General features: G+C 36.0%; 1 protein-coding gene across 1 annotated transcript in view; it reads left to right on the top strand.

The window, feature by feature from the left end:
* Positions 1–23609, top strand: part of LOC129278021 (nucleoporin NUP188-like) — a 48151-nt gene extending 24542 nt beyond the window's left edge. Inside the window, exons 26-49 of the mRNA XM_064110684.1 lie at positions 363–482; positions 1008–1287; positions 1795–1884; positions 2906–3070; positions 3615–3680; positions 5017–5120; positions 5957–6026; positions 6669–6742; positions 7202–7277; positions 8000–8131; positions 8733–8896; positions 9795–9961; positions 10489–10700; positions 11174–11317; positions 12159–12227; positions 12501–12611; positions 13382–13525; positions 14254–14466; positions 15618–15763; positions 17171–17249; positions 19702–19833; positions 20227–20306; positions 20710–20839; positions 21391–23609. Of these exons, the coding sequence (XP_063966754.1) occupies positions 363–482; positions 1008–1287; positions 1795–1884; positions 2906–3070; positions 3615–3680; positions 5017–5120; positions 5957–6026; positions 6669–6742; positions 7202–7277; positions 8000–8131; positions 8733–8896; positions 9795–9961; positions 10489–10700; positions 11174–11317; positions 12159–12227; positions 12501–12611; positions 13382–13525; positions 14254–14466; positions 15618–15763; positions 17171–17249; positions 19702–19833; positions 20227–20306; positions 20710–20839; positions 21391–21603 (3181 nt within the window). The 3' untranslated portion in view covers positions 21604–23609. The remainder of the gene's footprint in view (positions 1–362; positions 483–1007; positions 1288–1794; positions 1885–2905; positions 3071–3614; positions 3681–5016; positions 5121–5956; positions 6027–6668; positions 6743–7201; positions 7278–7999; positions 8132–8732; positions 8897–9794; positions 9962–10488; positions 10701–11173; positions 11318–12158; positions 12228–12500; positions 12612–13381; positions 13526–14253; positions 14467–15617; positions 15764–17170; positions 17250–19701; positions 19834–20226; positions 20307–20709; positions 20840–21390) is intronic.
* The last annotated feature ends 435 nt before the right edge of the window (positions 23610–24044 follow it).

The following is a 24044-nucleotide window of genomic DNA, read 5'->3' as shown; positions in this document are numbered from 1 at the left end:
TAGTATGTAGCACTTAGAAACATTGTATTAAATGCTATATAAATGTTGCATAGTATTATTATTATGGTATTGAGTCCTATGTAACTGTTCCTTATTAAGATTCATTCTTTATGTTACTATCATATACATGTGCAATGCTCAGAAATATTTTATTGAGTGCCATATAAATATTGCAAATTATTATTATCATTAATTCTCTTTCATTCTTTATATTTCCATTTTATGATTGCTTTTCGTATAGGAATGAATCCAAGATAGATGCCAGCTGTAGTAGCGATTTCAAAATGACCCATCTGTATATTTTTATCATTGTACCTATATAATTGAATGTTGATGTGTGCCCTTCCCTTACACTATTTCAGAGTGTGTGTTCGAGACGCAAGCATCTATGGTCTGTTACACACAGCAGCAGGTCAATCTTTACTCACCATCGCTGCTACTGGAGTGGATACTATCGAGCAGAAACAACTAGAAAGTGGAAGGTTAGAAACCCATTCATATCGCTTGTAACACAAAAGGGTACCAATTTATTTCAAGCCTTTATCTTTCAAATTGGCAACACTTCTGTTTTTTTATTGTATTATTGTATTCTTCCTATTAAAGTTTTATTTATGAAAATTAAATAGGTATTGATGAAGAATATGAAAGTTTAGAATTTGCCAGTGAAATTTTGCTCGTAGTACATTAATAACCCATTGCAACTTCAATTTCTATTCGATCAGCTTTTCTTCAAATTGGCAACACTATTTGTTTTATCAATGCAACATTTTTCCTTTTAAAGTTTATTTCGCAAAACTTCACCTTCGGTCAAATTCACATGTTCTTAGTGATTGCTTTAACCAAATGCCGGCATAAAGTGCGTGGTTTTAAACTTAGCATGTCAAGATTGAAGATTAATCTGTAAGCCCTTTGAACAGAATTTATTTTACAATCTGATACAATTTTTGTTTGATTTGAATGTTTCCCCCAGCAATGATAATTCTTTTTTTATCTAAATTCACTTTCAGTCTCTTAGCCAGTACCCCAGACAGCCAGCTAGTGAAGCTCTCCCTCTCCATCCTCAACCGTCTCCTCCTCCTGAAACCCCAGCAGGATCCTTCGAGCTCCAGGTCCTCTCCGACCAACCCCTCACCCGAACAGTGCCCTCTAGAGATTGCCCTGACCTCCCATTCTACCGGCCTGCCCCACCAGCCCCACCTGATTGCTGTGATTGCAGGGTATATCTACCATCGGCAGGACCCACGCCTCCCGACGCTTGCTGCACTGCTTCTCAGGAGATTGGCACAGGTTGGTGGTCCCAGATTGGATTTTGTTGATTGTATTAATTGGTAGGGATGATAAACACAGTAGATTGATCTAGTGAACTAGGCCAAGGCACAGGGATGGAAATGATGATGATGATGATTAGAATGAGAATAATGAGGATAGTCTTGATGATGATTATTGTAACAAAAAAATGATGATGATGATGTTGATGATTATTATAGCAGAAATGAAATCAATAATATTGATGTTGGTGATGATGATGATGGTGATAATGATAGTGATGATGGTGATGATTTTGGTGGTGATTATGATGATAAAAATGAAGTTTATAATGGTGATAATGATAACGATAATATTGATGGTAATGAAAATGAAAATTTTAAGTTGTTAGTCTTACGTAAAATAACTTTCAAACAGATTTATGAATTGGCCCCCAGGAATTTATTGTCTTGTGCTAAACCTGTGTAATTGTATAAAACATACCTGGAAGTATCCATTGATTTATGTGGTTATCATGTTCCATTGCAGGTTGCGCCCATGTCATTATTTGGTTGCCTTGGTAACCAAGCTCCAGCTTTCCGAGATGCTTTCCTGTTCAGGCTTCAGACTCATTCAGAGGTGAGCTATTATTTCATTGACAAGAAATTTGGATTGTGATATTGTAAATTATTATGAGCAAAGGTTGAAATGCAATTAATGTTTTATTGTCTTTGCCTGCTTCAAGTATAGATTGTTCTAACCTGCAGTCATGTTGAAGGACAAACAATAAAAACCTGTGCATCAAACCGTGGTAAATAATTGTTTTATGATCTATTGCGTAGGTTTATCAATTCTCATTGTCCTCCATGGTGACCTTCTAATTGTCCAGGCAGGAAATCTGAAATGATAACTTACATGAGAGGGCGGGTTGAATATAAAAAGCATAACATTTAATAGTTTTATTGCTACCAAAACTTTGTGTGATTGACAACGCTTGTTCCTTTAGTAAATGCCTATTAGTGGCAGTCTGACATGAAAGCTTATACTTAGAGTCTTTGAAATTATTCTCTTGCTGAATATTCTTGATTCAAATTTATAATAAATGTCCGTTGTGCTAACAATCTAAAAATGACTTTGATCGGAATCCAATAAAATGGCCACCAAGTGTTTTTATGCACTGAAAAATGCCAAATGATTTGGGTAAAAAAAATATGTAATTGCTTGGAAATGTGACTAAATAAGCATGGCATTACAGCCAGATGTAGGATGTTTATCTAAGCAATAAAAATACACTGTCCCACATATGCTTCTCTGTGTTGATGATCTTTTGTGTGATCCTTTTCAGTTTAGTTTCATGACTTCACAAAGTTAGGTTTATGTAAATGAACCCCTGGCCCGTTTCATTCAAACTTGTTACAATAACAAATTTGCAATAACAGTTAAAAGCTACTGAAATCCTTCAATTTGATTGGCTGATTTTAAACTTGTTATAGAAATTGTGCATTTGTTACTGTAACATGTCTTTATGAAACTGACCCTGATCTAGATCTAGAGTGTTATGGTAACAATTAACATTGAGTTTAGAGATTTCCCCATGTAATGACTGTTTGTTGGAAATATACATTAGTAAGTTTCACCTTTGTTTTTATTTTTATGGTAGGATATTCGACTGAGAGTTGGTATTCTAGAGCTTCTAGCAGTATCTGCAGAGACCCAGCCAGGGTTCAGTGAACTCTTCCTCAATCTTCAACCCAAGAAAGATGACCCTAAAGGGAAGAAGAAGAAAGAGAAAGGAGACGAGAAACAGAGCCCAAAGAAAGAACAGGTGAGAAATCCCAAATTAATCAAGGTAAAGAGCTATAATGTCACATAATGTAGGTTTGATGATAATGATGATAATGATGATAATGTGATGATGATGTTGATGGTGGTGAAAACAGAATCAGTGAACAAGGAGATGAAGGAAAAGAAGAATAAGAGAAGGAGAATAATAAGAAATAGCGAGGTTAACAGGGCAGCATCTCATGAAAGGATTTGTGGGATGTTCTTTTCAACAAATCTGTTTATTCCAACAGTTACCATAGTTACAGTCAGACATCTGTACTTCCAAGTCTCTCAAAATCATGGAAATAGTAAAATTTAACAGTTTTTCAAATGGCAGATGTTGAGGAAATGCTTTTCTGGACATGCTGCATGGACTCTGTTACAGCTGTATGTGACGTAAATGCCCTTTTCTTGGAACATTGTCGTTCCCACCCTTGACCTCTGTCTTTTCATCGCCATCATAGTTTTATCTTGAGTTGAAAATGATGTAAATGAATCTTACAGCGCATTTTTGTTTCCTTTATACACTGTTTTTCTTTCAACAGGAACTGGAAATTGGGAAGATCAGTTGTCTACATGCTGTGCTTGACATCTTAGAAGAAGACAAACAGGTAGGAATTATCTGACGTCATCTTGAACCCCTTTAATGTATAGTTAAGAGTTGTAAGATGGACTAGTTATTATACTTCTATCATTATCACATGTGATTATAATGTGCAAACTTATATATGAATGACAAGACGAAAGTTAATCTATCAAGTGATACCTTGACCGAATCTCTGCAAATAAAAACTGAACAGCAACAACAACAAAGAAAAACAAACAAAATGAAGCCACTGTACCAAATCAAAAAGAAGACTCTGCAATTGGAAAAAAAGTGGGTGATTTTAAGTTCAGTGTCGACATTTTGGTATTGGTGTTAGGCTGATAGTAAATCAGCACAACACCAATATGAAATAAGACTCGTCTTGGGGGTAGTCTCACTCGATGTTGGACTTTTTCTGTTAAGAGACTTCACCGCATTGGTCAAAATATGCTAAGAGGACATGCGCTACTACGTATTAATCAATAAGACTGCTTGTTACATGTGTGCACGTTGGCATTTAAGTGTGACTCTGAGTCACACTTAAATCTTTGTGAAACACCCCCATGGTGGATTTGATTTAGATTTGATTTAAATTTATTCAGACAAATGAAATATTTACATGTCTAGGGTTGCCAAACAAGGTTTAGAAAAACCCAATCAAGTAGACATCGTAGAATATTAAAAAATACATAATCAAGGACATTACATAAGAAATACAAATAGGCAAAATATCAAGGCATATCATATAGATTAAATTTTAAATTAAAACTACAGCAGGGAGACAAAAATTAATTCTTCAAAATACTAAAATTGCATAATAATATTTCAAGTGTCTAATTGGAGATATTTAAACAAAGCTGATTTAAATGTATGAAGTGATTGATTGCTAATTACTATTTGCGGGAGATGATTCCATTCATTAATTGTTTGTGGATAGAAAGACTTCATATAGTAATCTGTACCAGCAAATGGGACATTCATCAAATGGGACAGTCTGATAAATTCTTCCTATTCTATTTGCTCGTGTGCACCTATTCACTTCTACAAACCATTATTGTGGAGCGTCGTGGCCCAGTGGATTAGTCTTCGGACTTTGAAACAGAGGGTCGTGGGTTCAAATCCCAGCCATGGCGTAATTGCCTTCAGCAAGGAATTAATCCAAAGTGTGCTGCACTCAACCCAGGTGAGGTAAATGGGTACCGGCAGGAAGTAATTCCTCAAAAAAGCTGTGTGCGTCCGAATAGGTAGCCTAGCTTAGCCAGGTAATAATAATAGCAGGGCCTGCTGGGAGAACAGTTTTCAGAACTGAAGTGGCTACCCTGGGTAAATATACCGTTATTATTATCCTTGTTTTCTTTCAGGGCACCACCCATTCTCCTCCTGATCTTCATTGTGCTGCTCTAGGATTTCTTCAAGCTCTTTGGCAAGATAGAAGAGAGACTGCTCTTACCATCCTAAGGAAAAGGTATACAAGACTCTCATCCTATTCCTTGCGCATGTTTTTTTTCACAGGAGTTGTCTCGCAAATCTAAATCTGCTTATTTCTCTTTCACCACTCCTTATGAAGTTTATGATTTTCCAAATGGAGGCGCGATAGCTCAGTCGGTAGAGCAGGGGACTCGTATTCTGGTGACCCGGGTTCGATTCCCACTTGGTGCGCTAGTGCCCTTTGGTAAGGCATTAATCCTCAGTACCAGGTCCTTCGGAGGGGACCTTAAGCCGTCGGTCCTCTGGTTGCTTGCTTACAAGCATTCATGCTTTCTTAGCAATCAGGTAAAAAAATCACCACCAATCAATCAATCAAAATCGATTTTGATCATGAAATGTCATAATCTGTCTTTAAAATGGTGTATGCACATTATGGTACCTTCTACCCTGTAGAATTGTGATGCAAAACAATGGAGCTTATATTTTGTAGTTGATTGCTTTTTTCTTTAAATGGTAAGCAAAGCAAGTGTGTGCCCCTCCAAAAAAAAATTATATATTTTTTTCAATATTCTGTGATATATTTGGCATGTGCAAATGTAGAATGAATCAGTTACCCAAAGAAATTTGATGACTTTTTTTATCTTCAGACATATAATACAATGATAAATAAATAAATACAGTTTTGTTAAATTACCCCCACGGTATGTCAGTGTTTTTATTAGAGTGGTTGATTTGAATAAAGTGCACCGTTATTTTTTAATACCAATCAACTTTTGATTTGACATTTATCCAATGTTTTGTGCGGTGACTTAATAATGTTCTGGAATTCTTGAGCCTTTTTATGTACATTGTGCTTTTTATTCTGTATATTAGGCCTAAGTTTTGGAATGATGTGACAGCACCCCTATTTAAGGATCCACCTGCTCCTAAGCCAGACTCACAGGTAATGATTATGTCATCATCATCATCATCGTTGTTGTCATTATCATCATCATCATCATCATTGTCATCATCGTCATCATCAACCTCATTGTTTTCATCATCATTATCATCATGATCATCCTCATTGTAATGATCTGCATTGATCAACATCATGATCATCATCATCAGCATCATTGTTATCAGTATCGTTTTCATTACCATTATTTTGTTCAACTTACCCTTATTTCTTTATTTGTGAATCAAATTTGATGACAATCGGTTCAAATTATCCTTGGGTAATACCACATGTGTGTTGTGGAGGATAATGGGGTCAAAGGTCATCTAGGGGTCATAAGATCATATGCATATTGTATCTTAAATTTTCACCTCACACAAACAAAATGGCATACATGTAATTAGTACTTTAGAATCATCAACAACCGCAAAATCGTCCACATTAATAAACCCTTCTACTGTTTAAATTTCAATTTAAATGGTGTCCCACTGCATTTTTGTCATATCCCCCATTTCACTTATTTTGATGGGTGCAGATCCCGAGACAGCAGGAGAAACAAGGTCGGCCTGTACCTTTGAAGGTGTTAATACAGTTTATATATCATTTAATGCAAAGATTTGTGATAACTTATCCCATTTTCTTTTTTAGGCAACCAGTTCTCTGATCAAGATTCGGGCTCATGCATTGAGGATATTGTCTTTAGAGTGTTTCCACGCTGGACAGTAAGTAATAATAATAATAATGATAACCTGGGGAGTATTCTAACACTGAACATTCAAGACACTCTAATCGCTAAGCCACTTACATGTATATGGACATTCACATCCTACCGGTTCCCCCTTTAAAACCTGGGCAGATATTTTCCAAATATGAATGGACCTTTCCATATGATAGGATTTGAACTGTCAACTCTCAGATTACAAGGCACGAGTTAGAAACATTACACTTATGTAATAAGCGGGTAAAGAGGTAAAAAGTGGTGCAGAAATGTACTTGAAGGTGTTGTATTTCAATTAACATATAGACACATACATAACATTTTTAGATTTTTTTTTACAAAAAAATAATGTTCTGATAGCACTTTGTATCATTGCTGACATTTAGTCACGAATGTCACTACTCGTATTTGTTCATGGTAGTTTTTCTCATTCATAGTATAACTTTCTCTTATTTTTCCACAGCTCTGGTATACCTAAAGAGTTGGAAGCTGTTCTGAAGAAGCTGGATGAAAAGAACAGATTCCAGTTCTGGTCGAAGGTGAGGTTCTAAATAAAATACCACCAAACTGCATGTACTTACAATGAGACAGACCATCTGCAGAATCATAATCATTTTACAATATGTCATATTGTTAATAATGATTATGTAGCTTGATTTATAAACATGGTTTATATACATGTACATGTAATACATTTTCCTGAAGATACAATGTGCAACTATCATTACTCCGGCTTTAGCGGCTTCTTGGGGAAGTATTCCTGCAAATACCCATTCACCTCACCTGGGCTGTGTGTAAAACAATTAATTTCTTGCTGATTGATAAGAAGCCATGAACTTTAAATCATCTCTTTGAAAGAGAAGACTAGGATCCACCCATATTGATTAATATGTAGGATTTGGTATTGTTTTTCTTGTTTTGCTAGGAATGTATGATATAGTTTTGTAAATGGAAGCTGGAGGGAGTATATCGTATAAACTATGTAAGCAGGTGCAGACCAAGGGGTGGGGGAGGGCCTTTTTTAGGACCCTCTTTTCCCTTTTTTAATGTCCCAAATTTGTAAGGGAAAACGCTCCTCTTTAGTGATGGCATTTATTAAATTTCTTTATGTTTGCTTGTCTATATTTTGGGTAAAAGGTTTGCTCCTCCCTTCATGTAGTCAATCTGGGATCTGCCCCTGTATGTAGGTCAACAGATGAAGTTAATCTGTGACAACTTCCGGGTAATCCAGATCTCTCACTCTTTATTTCACCCATTCCAGTACATTGGTGAGGTATTACAAGCCTATGCTCCTACAAACGTGGATGTTGAAGAGTACACATTGAGAGAACACGAAGGACTGGTCCTGTTACAAGCCTGGAGGACAGTTCTTGTAGTAGCTGCTTCTTCTAACGTAAGTCAATAAAGAATTGCAGAGATGCTGATGGAGATATATGTGTTTTTAAAGATAGTGATGAAAGTGGTAGTGTTGATTTAGTTGATGGTTCTATGAAAAAATACAAAATGAGGGATTGATTGTGCTACAAGCATGGAATGCTCGTAGTAACTCCTTCATCAAGCATAAGCCAAATGGTAAAGATGTCGTTAGGTATTTATTACGGTCGTGATGAGGGTTTCAGTGGGGGTGTTAGATATTGGTATTAAGTCAGTGAGCTCGAAACAGAGTGCTTGATATTTGTGGACATTTGCTGTAGCAGAGGGTTGTAGGGAACCTCCCGTTTGGAGTGTCGCAGTGGGACCTAGTATTCTATGTAGAAATAGATCACTTTGTAGGTTGTAGAGCAAAATTGATGTGAATTTGTACTAAATTGGAACAGAACGGTTGATAAATAGTGAAAGAAATATCTGTTATGAAAGACGATTTTAAAAATATGAATTTTGATGGAAATGTACTAATTTTTGAAATGCTGGATTCCAATTTGCTCTTCCCAAGTTTGGCAGCTCTGCATAAGTCAGCATAACACATGTATTTTGTGTCTTTTTAATTATTTCAGTATCCAGCTTTATCTATCAATGAACCTGCCACAAGGTCTACTATCCTGAATGACTTGGTCGCTGCCATCCATAAACAAGCTCAAAATCTAGACTCCATCTTCAACGCCAAGGCTCTTGCTCTACTCTCATCAGTCTACCTTACCCTGGTTACAAAATGGACAAGGTAAGAAGTTTGGAGGAGGAGGACGATGGTGATGGTGATGATAACGATGATGACAAGAGTTGGGGTGATATTGATGGTGGTAGTGATGGTGGCAGTGTTGATCATGATGATAATGATTATGAAGATTCTAAACGTGAAGATACCAATGAAGATGAGGACAAAGATGAGGATGAAGATGGCAATAATGAAAAAATATGACTGTGATGAAATATAATGATGATGATGATGAAAAAATTGATGTTGATAGTGATGTTGGCCATGGTGATGTAATAATAATGATGGCATATTTGATAATGATAAATAATAAATAAATAATATAGGATTTGCATAGCGCACATATCCTCCTTGCTAGGTGCTCAAGGCGCTCCTATATTACCCGGCTAAGCTAGTCTACTGATTACGGTGCACATAGCTTTTTGAGGAATTAACTTCCTGCCGGTACCCATTTACCTCACGTGGGATGAGTGCAGCACAATGTGGGTAAATTTCTTGCTGAAGGAAAACATGCCATGGCTTGGAATCGAACCCACGTCCTTCAGATTGAAAGACAAGAGTCTTAACCACTAGACCACGACGCCCCTGCGATGATAATGGCGGTCATTGCCGACAGCTCCTTCAAGAATGCTACTGCTTTCAATATCTTTCATGAATATTGTCATATATTCACTATTAAAATTTAAAGCTATACTTCTTGATTAATGTTTGTTTAGACCACTTGCAAAGTTTTTCTTTTGACTGTGAATTAGCAGTCAATTTACAATTTACCATTGGCTTTAAATCGTTTGCAAACAACTTGGTAATGGAGATTATTACTTATGACAGTATCACTATCACACCAAGTTCATCTCAAAACCTGACCACCCAGTCATTAATGCTTATTGATATTTTCCATCTTCAGCAACCTTAGTGGCCAATGGTCCAAGGTGAAACTACTGGTAGATACTCTGGAGGCTATTCTAGATGCGGAAGACACGCCCCTCTTGCGTCGTTGTCAGGCAGCCATGATGGGTGCCCTAACCAATGTCTTGAGGCACAGACGCTTGGGACAAACCAAGGATAAACAGGGTAAATGATGTGATTAGGATGATGATGATGACAATGAAGATGATGATGTGATGCTGCTGCTGATGATGATGGTGATGATGATGAAGATGTTGATAATGCAAGTGATTGGGTGACGATGATGACGATGATAATGATGATGGTGATTGGAATGAAGATGATGATTGTGATTGGGGTGATGAGGATGATTGTGATGATGATGATGAGTATAACGAGTATGATGATAATGATGATGACGACGAGTATTACGATAAAGATGATGATGATGATGATATTGATGGTGATGATGATGATGATGATGAAGATGTTGCTGCTGATGATGATAGTGATATTAATGATGATGGTGATAGTAATAATGATTGTGATGATGGTGATGGTAATAATGATTGCGATGATGAGGATGGTGATGATGTTGCTGATGATAATGATGATCATAATGATAGATTATTTAGTCATGAAACAAAAATTAATTATCTCTCAAATTGGACCTATCGTGCCAATCTTCTTTATCATCATTGTCCATCCTGCAGGTCTTGAGATGTCACTGATGGAGAGACTCCTTCCTCCAATATGTGTTGCCTTACAACACAGCAAGTCCTATCACCATCCTGCCAAAGCTACCACCCAACCTCCCACCCAGGAGGTTGCTATTGACATCACCATGGAAGACCTTGATAGGACCGGGGGAGCAGAGGAACTCCGAATTCATGGGGACAAGGTTGCCAAGACTACCAGTACTCCTGTATGTATTACTGTATGCATTCCATTGTCTCTATCTTTTTTTTGTTGTTGTTCCATCTGTCTGTCCATCCATCTAACAAATTATTTATATGTGTCTATCCATCAGTCCGAGAAGGGGAGGGAGTAAGAAATATAACTTATTTTCAAGAATAGAAATCTTGGTCTTTTCTAAAGATGCCAGTAATTGCTGTTTATATATCAATTCAAATCCACCTTCTGTTGTAACTGTTTGTGAGACATACCAGTGGTAGTTGCAGCGTCTTGTACACTGTATGGGAATTGTGTTTAAAAGAAAAACAAGCTTATAATAGCGTCCTTCTCATTCATACCAACCCTACTAATTTCTTTATTTACCATATCTTTCCATATAATCTTCTTCAATATGTGAATGCTAATTCATATGGACAGTAAGAAACTCTATGCTTCTGCTGGTCGATTGAAAATCAACCTACATTATTTTTACTCTTCCCTCAGCCGATACAACTTCCGGTCATTGGTGCGTATCTCTTAGATGAGGTTCTCTTGAATCAGGCCGATCAAGCGGAGAAGTGGATGCCTTTAGTAAGGGAACATAGCGTGGTTTCATTACTTCTTAGTACCCTTCAAGCATGCTTACAGGTGAGAATGGTTATACATCTTGCTTAGCTGGAGATGGAAAGGGTTGTTTTATATAGAAATTTTTAATGATAATGGTGGTAATGGTAAATGTAATGATGGTGATGATGGTGATGATGATGGTGGTGATGATGATGGTGATGTTGATGATGATGGTGATGATGGTGATGATGGTGATGATGGTGATGATGATGGTGGTGATGATGATGGTGATGTTGATGATGATGGTGATGATGGTGATGATGATGGTGGTGATGATGATGGTGATGTTGATGATGATGGTGGTGATGATGATGATGATGATGGTGATGATGATGATGATGTTGATGATGATGGTGATGATGATGATGATGGCGATGGTGATGATGATGATGGTGATGATGATGGTGATGGTAATGATGATGATGATGTTGATGATGATGGTGATGTTGATGATGATGGTGATGATGGTAATGATGGTGATGATGGTGATGATGATGGTGGTGATGATGATGGTGATGTTGATGATGATGGTGATGATGGTGATGATGATGGTGGTGATGATGATGGTGATGTTGATGATGATGGTGGTGATGATGATGATGATGATGGTGATGATGATGATGATGTTGATGATGATGGTGATGATGGCGATGGTGATGATGATGATGGTGATGATGATGGTGATGGTAATGATGATGATGATGATATTGTTGATGTTTGCCAGTGTATCAACAGTGCTACCATTCTTTGATTATGTTCAGAAGTGGAAGGACATAGTTTAAAACATTTATTATTGATATTATGATTGTACAATGGTGGAGATGAGTTTACATTTATTTTATCACAACTCTCTTTTTTTCAGGCAAGAAAGGGCTTACGTTATGTTGAGGCTGTTATGGTCCTTCTGAGAGATCTAGCTGCCATTCCACTTGTAAGTGCTACTCATTCAATCCTGTCTATTGTAAAAGTAAACTTTATTTTTTATTGCTATTGTAACAAAATTATAACAAAGATTTCATATACATTTTTAATTGGTAATTTCCTTTGGTATTTATTTCAGTGCACAAATGTGTTTATTCCTTTCATGACTTGTAAACCCTTTGTAATTCTGCTATGCCTCAATTATGTTTTTAAAGATCCGTCCGTCCATCCACCCACCCATCCATATGAAACCTAACTACCTATCCATCTATTGTCCTAATAGGTTGCCGAAGCAGTACGTATGACAGGTTACATCCAACATACCTGCCTCTCTTTAGTCTGGCTCCATGAAAACATCAATGAACAAGACTATACATGGACCAAGAAGAAAAAGGTAACATTATCCAGTTAGATTTCTTTTTCTATATATAATTCTTACAGATAACCCCATCCCAACAAAAAGTTGATTTGATTAGAAGAGGAGGGAAATAAAATTTCATAATTTTCTTATTGTACATTCGATTTTGAGGAAATTTTCAGCATTATCTTTGTCTGATTTTTCCCTATTTATGCAAGTGCACTTTTTGTTGGGATGGACTTCCCTTTTAAATCTGTATCTGATTTAGTTGTGATTATGAAAATAATATTTTATTCTATGAATGAGAGCTACTTGATGAAGTTTTTATTCAACACTCTTCTAGCAAGTCCTCCATTGCATAATGTATGAAGTTTATGAATTTATGTAGTTTTATAAATATAATTGTGATCCATGTCAAATAATTATGAGTTAAAGTAATTTAAAAATTCAGTACTTTTTGAGAATTTTGATATCAAATCTAAAATTAACCCGAGTCTAAACTAGAATTTTATACCAGGCTTCTGTGGAAAGCTGGTTTTCATAACACTTCCTCCTTATTTTTGTGAAAGATAAAGTAATTCAGTAAAATTAATTGTATATTAGTATTTTTCTATTCTTCTCACTTCACAACACATCATAGTTACTTTTTTGGACAAATTTTTGCCTTGAGATTAGCATATTTTTACTTGGTAAATGAATTGACATTTGGCGTTCCATAAAAGTTTGGCCTAAATTAAATGAGTTTAATTACAACATGGATACCAAAATACCATCCTGTATATGTATGTCTGGCCTTCATTTTTCAGGGTGAGAAAGCGGATGGCACATCATGGCTGACCGTTTATGTAGAGTCAATCACAGTGACCGCTACCCTGCTGTCCACTCTCAATCATGCCTTCTTGACCGATGCACTGGATTTCTTTGGGGTACATCGTGAAAGAATGATGAAGGTAAGTTTTTAGAAAGTCAGTGGAAAGCTACAAATGGCTGTAAGAATAGGATCTTTCTTGCTTACCTAAACCACTTAACTAGAGAATGGAAGACTATAAGATTCATATATATTCAAGATTTCCGTAGATATTTATATTTTATATCATGTGTGTCAGAGATTCTTTATTGATGAATCAGAATACATGTAGTAGTTTTGTTCACTTTGTTTATTATCAGTTATGATATTGCAATGAGTGTATGCTATGTAATTAGTTTGTATTATTTTTTTTACTTGAAATGAATAAATACAAATCTTGAAACTTGAAGACTTAAGATAGTTTGCAGAATTCACAGAAGATCATGGAGTGGACTCTATCACTCAAACCTTTGAACCGAAAGATATCTTTGTTTGTTTGTCTGATATTTGTTTTTATGGTACATTTCCTTTTTGAATTTTCCTTTCTTTGTGCCCTCATTGAATGTGGCATACCAAACGTTTAAAAAAATGCAATCTTTTCTTTCTATCTTCCATATGAATTTATTGAGTTATGTGATAGTCAGTGGTAAATTAATTTAATATTGAAAATCAAGGAATTTTCTCTACATGTTCAAAATCAGGTCAAAAGTCAATTAATAAGGTTGTTAATGTTACTTCTATACTCTCTTTATTTTGATGTACTATGTATATGTACATATATTCAATGTTGTTCAAATACTTGTAATCTTAACTTATATTTTCCTGTTGCAGTGTCTAGAGTCAGTATACCTCTTGCAAAGCCCCCTTCAGCTGGAAGAGGCGCAAGCTACCACCTCCCTTGTATATCAGCTCGCCCACCACACCCATCAGTGGAGGTTCCACATGCCTGCCGAGCTGGCCATACTACAGGAGACACTAGCTAGGCTCACTCAGAGCTGTGTGGCTCTCCTGATTAGACCAAGGCTACTCCAGCATATGCTTGAGGTATGTTTAGGGGTTGGATACATTGTGAGATGAGGATGGTGGTGATGATGATGATTATGATGATGATTATGATGATTATGATGATGATGATGTGATGATGGTGATGATGATAAAGGTGATGGTGGTGGTGGTGATGATTGCCATACTACAGGAGACACTAGCTAGGCTCACTCAGAGCTGTGTGGCACTCCTGATTAGACCAAGGCTACTCCAGCATATGCTTGAGGTATGCTTAGGGGAATGGTTACATTGTGATGATGAGAATGGTAGTGATGATGATGATGATTATGATGATGATGATGTTGATGATGATGATGTGATGATGTTGGTAATCATGATGATAAAGGTGGTGATGGTGATGATGATGATGATGATGATGATATTGATGATAATGATGATGATGATGAAGATGATGATGATGATGATATTGATGATTGCCATACTACAGGAGACACTAGCTAGGCTCACTCAGAGCTGTGTGGCACTCCTGATTAGACCAAGGCTACTCCAGCATATGCTTGGGGTATGCTTAGGGGAATGGTTACATTGTAGTGATGAGGATGGTGTGTGGTGGTAATCATACTGATGATAGTGAGGATTTAATTCTGTGTTTATGATTGAGTTGTTGTGCTTCTGTTGTTGCTTCTGCAGTTTATGGGATGATACCAATGTTGTTGTATGTTGTTGATGATGATGATGGTGTTGAAATAGCTGGACAATAATGATGATTATTATGTTTTTAGAGGTGGCAGTTAATGTATAATGATGATAAGAAGATGGTGATCTTTGTGATGGTAATGATGATGATGATGACAATGATGATGATGTTGATGATAACAGTGTCTGGTAATTTTGATTCTGTTGATTACAGAATAAGTGATGTTTATGTGTGGGGATAGATAGTGTCATAGTGAGAAAATATGAGGAGAACATAAGTAGCATTTACATCATGTCTATTGGTTAGAATGATTTAATTCACTTCTTAGTGATGGGCAGTACATGTTGCTGAGTAAACTCTCTGTATGTATCTACTTTTTTGCATTCTTTGAAGAACTTTTAAAACAATTTACCTCCAGCTATTATACATTATTTGAATCTGTTTTGTAGTATTTTGCTACATTATTGAAGTAAAATTAATTTTCCTCCCACAGAAGAAGACGAATGCCAAAGATTCTAGTCAGAGTCATGCGGTATCCCAGATAATGCATACAATACCTAGGAGATTACTTCAACACCAGGTATCCACCGACCAATCAGATGCAAGCATTAGTGACGACGCCCAAGATGTACAGTCAAGGTGAGTGCATTGGTGCTGTTCAGGCAAGTCATTGGATGGTGATAATGTAATGTAACCATCCTGGTGTCTGTATTTAAATTGCTCATACTTGTTGTTCCCTCATTACATGGAACAACTGATTTGTAAGATTGGTCTGGAATGCCTTACCCTCTCATATTAAAATGAGTTCGAATTTAAAGGGATGCTCCGGGCTGAAAATAGTATGATAAAAACAGATAAAGAAAAATCAGGGAAACAAAACACTAACAACTTCATCAAAATTGGACAAGGAATGACAAAGTTATGGCATTTTAAAGATTTGCATTATTTTGATGAAACAGTTCTAGGCATGTCTTCATGAATATTCAATGAGCAAATTGATGATGTGATATCCCTACTTGTTCGTTTGTATTTTACTATATGAAATTAGGTTTATTCACATTTTTCTACCAAGAACTGAAAAAATTAGATTGACAACTGATTTAATGCTTTAGATATTCATTGCTGCAACTTATTCCATTATAAAGGAGACACATTGTTCACCCATGTATGAAAAAAATGAAACAATTATGATTAAATGTAATAACATAAGAAAAAGGAATTTGGAATGTGACATCATCAGCCGACCTAATGAATATTCATGATGATGTGCATGTAACTATTTTCACAAAATATTGCTAAACTTTAAGATTCAATAACTTTGTTATTTGTTATCCAATTTTGATGAAATTTTCATTATTTTGCTGAGTGAATTTTACTCTGTTTATATTTTCAGCCCAGAGTGTCCTTTTAAACACATTTGAAATGAGATACAAACAACTATATATAAATTAAGCACTGTAATTCTAAATGATAAAATTTATAGTTTTAGCAGACTTTCATATTTATTACATAATTATTATTATTTATTTTGCATGTAACAAACAAATTTTTGATGGAGATCAGCACCAAATAAGATATTATTGTTCTTTCTTGCTGATTCATCATTCTCATATATTTTGTATGTTTGCATTCTTAATTTTTGTTTTTCATGGTGTTATGTTTTTATTTTAAGTGTTTTATATGACGAATGATATAAATAAATTGAATTGAATTTATATCACTGTCAACTGTTTAAAATTCTGATCATGCTAAAATCAATATTTTTAAGGGTTTGTCATCGATTTCATATGTTTTTTATATTAAATTAAGACTGGTGACTTACAAATCAATGTTCATATTGGCACTCTTCCTTCTGACAATGGTTTAGAGTGATTCATTTATAGCCAAAATTTTTTTTTTTAAAAGAAACTTATTGTTTGGTATTTTGTAAGTAAATTTTTTTTTTGTCATGTCCCTAAAAACAGTTTCTTGATATTGTTTTTTTCTTTTAATATACCGTATTGCTATTTTTAAGTAAAAGCATTTTCCTTAAATTTTCTTTGATAGACTTTTGTTGATCATGGGGAGAATATTGGCTTCATTCCGTCTCTTTAGTCCAGATCTTCTTGAATCACTGCTGAACCAGGTAGGTAACAACATTGGTTCTATTTGGTCTCATTTTAATTGGTATAATCCCGCTTTGGTGTATTCTTGTAACTCACTTCATCTAATGTCAAGCTGGTTAGCTAATGATTCATTAGACAAAGCAGGAAAAACTATAAATAGCAATTAAACCCGGCATGATATATCTCATTTAAAAAGTTGCCTGGAAGAACAGAGCCATTATATCAATTGCTCTGAATAGAGTGATCCGTCTGTATCTTTTTAAGTTTTTATATATTCTTCATATTTTGCTGTGATTTTATACGGTAAATAAAACCAAACCAAACCAAATTTGGAAGAAGAGTTTCTCAGCTTTAAAGTGCTACTAAAGTACGATCCCAACCTTTCCAAAGAGAAGAAATTTCACTACCTAAAGCCTGGCTCACACCATTGTGTTTTGGGCTGCGTATCGCTGCATTAGCCGAACGCAATCTATCGCAGCAATAGGCAACATTATATGCAGCAAAATGTTCTGTAGCAATCACACTTTTGCCTACGAGTTCGTTGGAGCTTGGACGTTAAAAAAAAAAAAATGATGGCATAAGGTTGCCTACAGCTGCCTATGGTTGCCTTTCACATTTGCTTGTAGCAAATACGATCTTTAATAGCTTGCCACACTGTGTGCAATCCTCGTTCGCCGCTCGTATGTTACTCGCAAGCCACTCGCACTACCTCATCTTACTTTGATTTCCTGTTCATTCACTTGCTTTATTGTGGCTCATTCCATGAAGTACCAGTTCGGTCTAATGTGAACGAGCTTGTATTCGCATTCCTTGTCATCATTTTCTGATGAACCGCCACGTAAATTAACATTGATTTGATGAACCATGGCCTTGCAGAGGAGCTCTGCCATGCAGAAACTTAAGCTTTTGGTTCAACTGGAAAAAGAAGAGGCGAATGATGATTATGACCAAGGGAAATCGCTGCTCGAGCTCAATCAATGAAGCCATATCCAGCCTCAATGTTGTTGGATTCGGTCTTGGATTTCCAGGAGGAGCGAGCAGGGTCAGTTAAATCAATTGATGAAGGAATTAGAAACTGAAGACCAAGAAGCAGGGGATTGATAGCTCCGTCCCCCTGTCATGAAGAATACATGTAGGTGCATGCTGCATGGAGCTGGGTACGGCTTGTAGGGGTTGTTGTGTGGCTCTGACAATTTTAGAAGTTGCCACATACTGCATCAAGGTATCGTACTGGCTTCGAACATATTCCTCCCAGAAGTCTGGGTGAATAAAGGGGTGCATGCTACCAAGAAAGTAGGCGAATGCAGTGTGATGGTTCTCAGCAGCCTTTATCAATGATTCCATCTGTTTGCGGAGCAGCGTCCCGATCAGTTCTTTGAGCAAGTCTTCCCGCTGGTTCTTTGATATCTGTAGTTGAAGATTTCCTCTTCCGTTTATTCTTTAGTTTAAATGGTGTGCTAGCTAGTCACTAATGGCTGTTTTCCTTCTCCTTCATCTTCCTGTTGGTTGATACCTTCATCAAGCATCTCAGCTTTTGATTCGTCTGAGATCTAGTCCAAATTGCTGGATCTCTTTTGATGGCTTGGATCCGTTTGAGGTTTTCGCTCGAGCTGAAAATACAATGAAATCAATTTGAACATTGATATCAGGATGAAATAGTATATATCAGCATATCTTCAACAATCTATCTACAATCAATTTGTTCGTTCTTTTTGTCAAAAAAAAAAAAAAAACTCTAGGCATACAAAATTCTAACAGTAGACAAAAACACTCAATCTCGTCACCACCAATATAGGTGAGAGGACATAATGGAGACCTACTCCAAAGAAAATGAAATTTATATATGTATCTGTATTTCTTTTGAGTATTATATCAGAATGGGATGGGATTCATGACAAACGATGTGCATGGTTTTGTTGCGTCCATAGTGAGATGAGACACACTTAAATGTCTGGATGTGGTCAATCACTTGCTGTTTAAGTTCAATGTAACCCTGCTGTTACTGCTTTACCCCTCTTCTCTTGGGTCTTGGTCTACTGTGCTCCCACATAAACTTGTCAATATTAGTGATCCTATTCTTTACCACACACAAAATGGATTGGCACACACCTGGATTCGTTCTCCAGATTCTCTTGTCAGCTTGAAGAGGGAAAAAAAATTAAAAAAACGAGAAAGCAGGTTCAGTATTGTGAAAGTGTGACAATTTAAATACATGTAGTCCTATATTTGGACATACTAGGCACACTCTGTTCATCATTATATAGAAGTCTTTATACAAGGTATAGCTTATCCAGTACTGTAATCTATTGGAGTTCAAAATAAAGGGCATACTTTTTTTTTTTTTCCAGGAAATTATATCTACGTGCAATCAACCATAATGACCAATATACAAACTGCTACTAAGATTTTTGTTACATGGCACAGGCATTCTGTCTTATTTGACATTAAAATCTTTATATTTTTTGTTACCAGAGCCTAGATGTGTCTGAATATCCAATGCTCTACTGCCTTGGGTTCAGCACGCCCTCTCTTGACCAAAAGACACCAGCTTCATTTGGAACACTCATCTCGTGTATTAATTGGTGTCTCCAAATGCTTCCAAAGGTAAAGTATATGTAAAAAAACAAACCTCAATCCATTTTTTTTTGCAATGTTCCTGTTTTCTGTAGTAAACTTTTTGTAAAAATTATGCATTTTTGTATGTAAATACAATTCAACACATTTTCTTTTTAATGTTAGGTTTACCTTTAGTTATCATTTTAAATATTTAGTGATTTGACTGTGTTTCTTTACTATGATAAAAAAGACATAACATTAGAAAGTTTCAAGATTTGTAAGTTTACTTCCTTCTCCAGAAAATTGTTATATGCATGTCCCTTTTTTTTTTACTGAGTTTTGTTTGCCATATCTAAATAGGTCTTGAAAATATGCACTGAGCTAAGAAATCTTTCAAACCTCAACTGTCATGTAGTGATATATTTTTTTCATGTTTTACAGCTGGATGTTAACAAATCTCCCATGAAGGTGATAGATCAGAAAAATGTTCCATCCTCTTCAGATTCAAAGGCTTTGCAAAGGTAAGAATAGAAAATATACATATGCAAGCAATAAAACAATTGATAATACTTTTAATAGTATGTCAAAACATATACAAAATTGTAATCAATCTTTGATTGTATGATAATTGGGTGGGGGGGGGGGTCTGTTTGAACTCTAAAAAATTGCAATTGTCACTCAACCACTGTCGGGCCATGTCGGTAAGTAATTTTTTTTTTCTTTCAAGTCTTGCGTATCTTTTGGTATCAAGGCAAAGGCATCTACATCACATGATAAGAACAAAAAATAATGCATGATAAAATAAGAGGTACATTGTATAGTGCATCTCTTTAAACATTTCAATCATCAATATGTCATAAGATCTCCAAATGATGACCAAAATGTGATAAATATACACAGGTCTTTGGATGATTTTTGTTTCAGGCCAGCACTGCTATTTGTTCTGGAGAATGCTGTTCATTTGATCATGGCTCAAGGGATGAGGACCTTGAGAGATCCTACTGTTCCAACCAGAGATAGACAACTACTCAGAAGAGAACTGGGTTCAGAATTGGTAAGAGGAGAGTCCTGAAGTGCTATACTGAAGATGATAAAGATGTTGATTGATGGAAGTGTTGCTGGTGGTGGTAGTGGTAGTGATGATGATGATGATGATATGATGATGATGATGATGTGATGATGATGATGATGGTGGCGATGATGATGGTAATAATAGTGGTAGTGATGATTATAGTGGTAGAGATGGTGATTGTGAAGATGATGATGAATGATGATGGTAGTGGTAGTGATGATGATGATGATATGATGATGATGATGATGTGATGATGATGGTGGCGATGATGATGGTGATAATAGTGGTAGTGATGATGATAAAAAGATTAATGATGATGATGATAGTGATGATGATGATGATGATGGTATGATGTTATGAAGTTGATAGTGGTGGTAGTGATGATGGTTATTATTGTGATGATGATAATATATGATTATTGATCATGATTTTAGTTGTTGAAAATTCTGTAAAAATAATCTGAATTTAATATCCTGAAATATCAGAAAGGAGAAAAGATCATGACAAAAGTAAAATTTGTTTATTCTCTCCAGAATACATTCCTGATTAGTCTACAGAGGTACTTCCGTCGGGGCAAGCCTGGCTCCCCTTCCGATGCGAGCCCCGGAACCTCTTCTGCCCGTCTTGGTACCAGCTCGGCAACTTCCGTGATGAGCAAGGCTTCCCTGAATGCTGCATTCACTGAAGCCAAGGAACAACTCTTCTTTAAGGTCGTCCAGACGTTTGTTCAACAGTTGAGTAAATGATTTTAGATCTTATGTGAATTACTGTTCTTATTTGTGTGTTTCATAATACATGTACCCCCAAAGTTTATCAACATGAGAGGCGTGTGGGTTGACCGCTTTTCCCTCATACATACAAGAAAGCATGGGCCATGAGAGTAAGAATTGAATAGAACCAAAGAAATATTAAACTGAACGATGATCCCAACCGCAGAGAAGAATATAGATGAATCAACGGAAGTGTATTTCTTAAGAACACTTACTAACAGCGTTCAAATGTTTTCAATTACTTTGAAAGAAAAGCAATGTAATCAATGCATGGTGTCGAGTACACTTTGAAGATTAACGCTTAAGAGTGATATCACAGTAAAGGGGCAACTTTTTTTGTGAGTATCATTTGAGAATAGTGAATATATTCTATAAATTACAGATCTATTACCTTGAAACTGTTATTGCATGTCTTGAAAATATAGGGTCGGAAGCATATAACATTTTCTGAGAAAATCAGATTGTGTTTTTATTGATAATGTAGATTTTACGCTATGTGTCATTGCAAAGATGACTGAAAAGTTTCAATTAATGAGATTCACAGGTACAGTTTTACATATTTATGTGAGAGAAATAGTTTATTTATAATTCATTTTCCATGGCAATGCATGATGGTTTGCTTTCATAAAAGCTATCAATATCAAGATAATGGCCTTGCTTGTGAATGCATAGATGAAGAGGCTCACAAATATATATATTTTTTCAAGTCGGTTTGTTTCTCGTCTCCTCAATTATATTATGGAATGGTACGTTGTAGCTTTTGGGGACTTGATTTTATTAATTGTTGAATTCTGTTGTCTGGCCTTTTAGGGTAAATATATTTACCAGGATTTTAGGAAGTTTGGTGCTAAAAATATTTTGATAACCCAAAATTTAGGATGTGTTAACAAGGTCTTGACCCCCAAATCTATGTCTGACCAGGGGCCTGTTTCATATCAGCTGTTAAAATAACAAATTGACAATAAAAGTTAAAAGCTACTGAAATCCTTCAATCTGATTTGCTGATATTTTTTTTTTAGAAATTGTGCATTTGTTATTATAACAAGTGGGAATATAATGAAACATATGAGAAGAAAAAAAGAAGATATACAAATAAAATACAAGAATAAGAATATGCATAAGTCACATGACCAAGCAAACAAAAATTTATTAATGTTGCAGGGGCTGTGGGTGGGCTTCAGCCCCCCCCCACTTTTTTTATAAAACCATTCACAAAAAAATGTAAGAACAACCATCTGATTGTGAGTTTTTGCATGGTCAGCCCCCCCCCCACTTTCAAATCCGTTTCGTGGCCCCTGTGTTGTATGAAAATGTGCATAAAACATTTGATGTTTTCAAGGTAGAAGCTGTCCTAATCTCTAAATGATTAGCTTTGACTTGTTTATTGGCCTGTGCACGCTGTGTTGCTTACATTGTATTTCTCTGTAAGTTCATTTTGTTATTTATTTTGTCATGGAGTTTAGATATTTTGTTAAGTTTATCACCTTATATGTTGAAATGGCTCAATTTACCATTTTAAATTGAAAAAAAAAACACCCCCCCCCAAAAAAAAAAAAAAAAACCAGAGATGGTAACTTGATTTCAATGATAAATGACCATATTTATCATTTCTTCTACACTCACACCCACGAAACTGACCAATGATATGACTGATGATATATCATTAGAAATAATGTAATAGCTGTGGTCTGTCAGGAGTGGTTGTGGCATTATACTCTTGTCATATGCATGTAGAGTTTAACTCTATCATCATCTCTCTTGTTAAGTTATTGAATTTGTCTATTAACAAACACCATTGTTTTTTGTGTCTAATAACATTTGAGCAGATGCATATATTTCAATTTGATCGTTGGAAGTGACCTTAGAGGAGAGGTATATTTTGAATATCATGGAAATGACAATCTCACTTCATTGAAGAAATGAATAATGTAAATACATGTACATGTTTATGCTTGAGAATAAAACAAATTTGCACAAATGTACTCTGGTATTTCATGATTCACATTCGCAATGCCCTTGTGTTGTTCTTTTCCCCGATGATGAGAGTGGTTGGAGTACATAGAGAGAGGAGGGAGGGAATAAATGATAGACAGAGATAGAAACGGAGAGTGACAGAGAGAGAGAGCGGGAGAGAGAGAGGGGAGGGGGGAGGGAGAGAGAGAGGGGGAGAGAGGGAAGAAGCGGCAGAGAATGTGAGAGAGATCTAAAATGTAGAAGAGAGGGGAGTATGAGGGGGGGGGGGTGTGGAAAGGAATACCTTGGTGATGGTCAGGGGCAATACACTATTCAATTCGGAGTGAATTTCAATTTTATGTGACAATATTTGTAGGTCCATCCAGTTTCTTTCTCTCTCCATCCAACTTTTAGTTAATCATTTCTTTCACTTCCCTTTTTATTCCCCACTCCTGTGGCCCGTA

The sequence above is a fragment of the Lytechinus pictus genome, chromosome 15 (assembly GCF_037042905.1).
Source record: "Lytechinus pictus isolate F3 Inbred chromosome 15, Lp3.0, whole genome shotgun sequence".
Classification (NCBI taxonomy): Eukaryota; Metazoa; Echinodermata; class Echinoidea; order Temnopleuroida; family Toxopneustidae; genus Lytechinus; species Lytechinus pictus.
The sequence above is the reverse complement of the archived record's forward strand: the minus strand, read 5'-3'. Positions and strand labels throughout refer to the sequence as shown.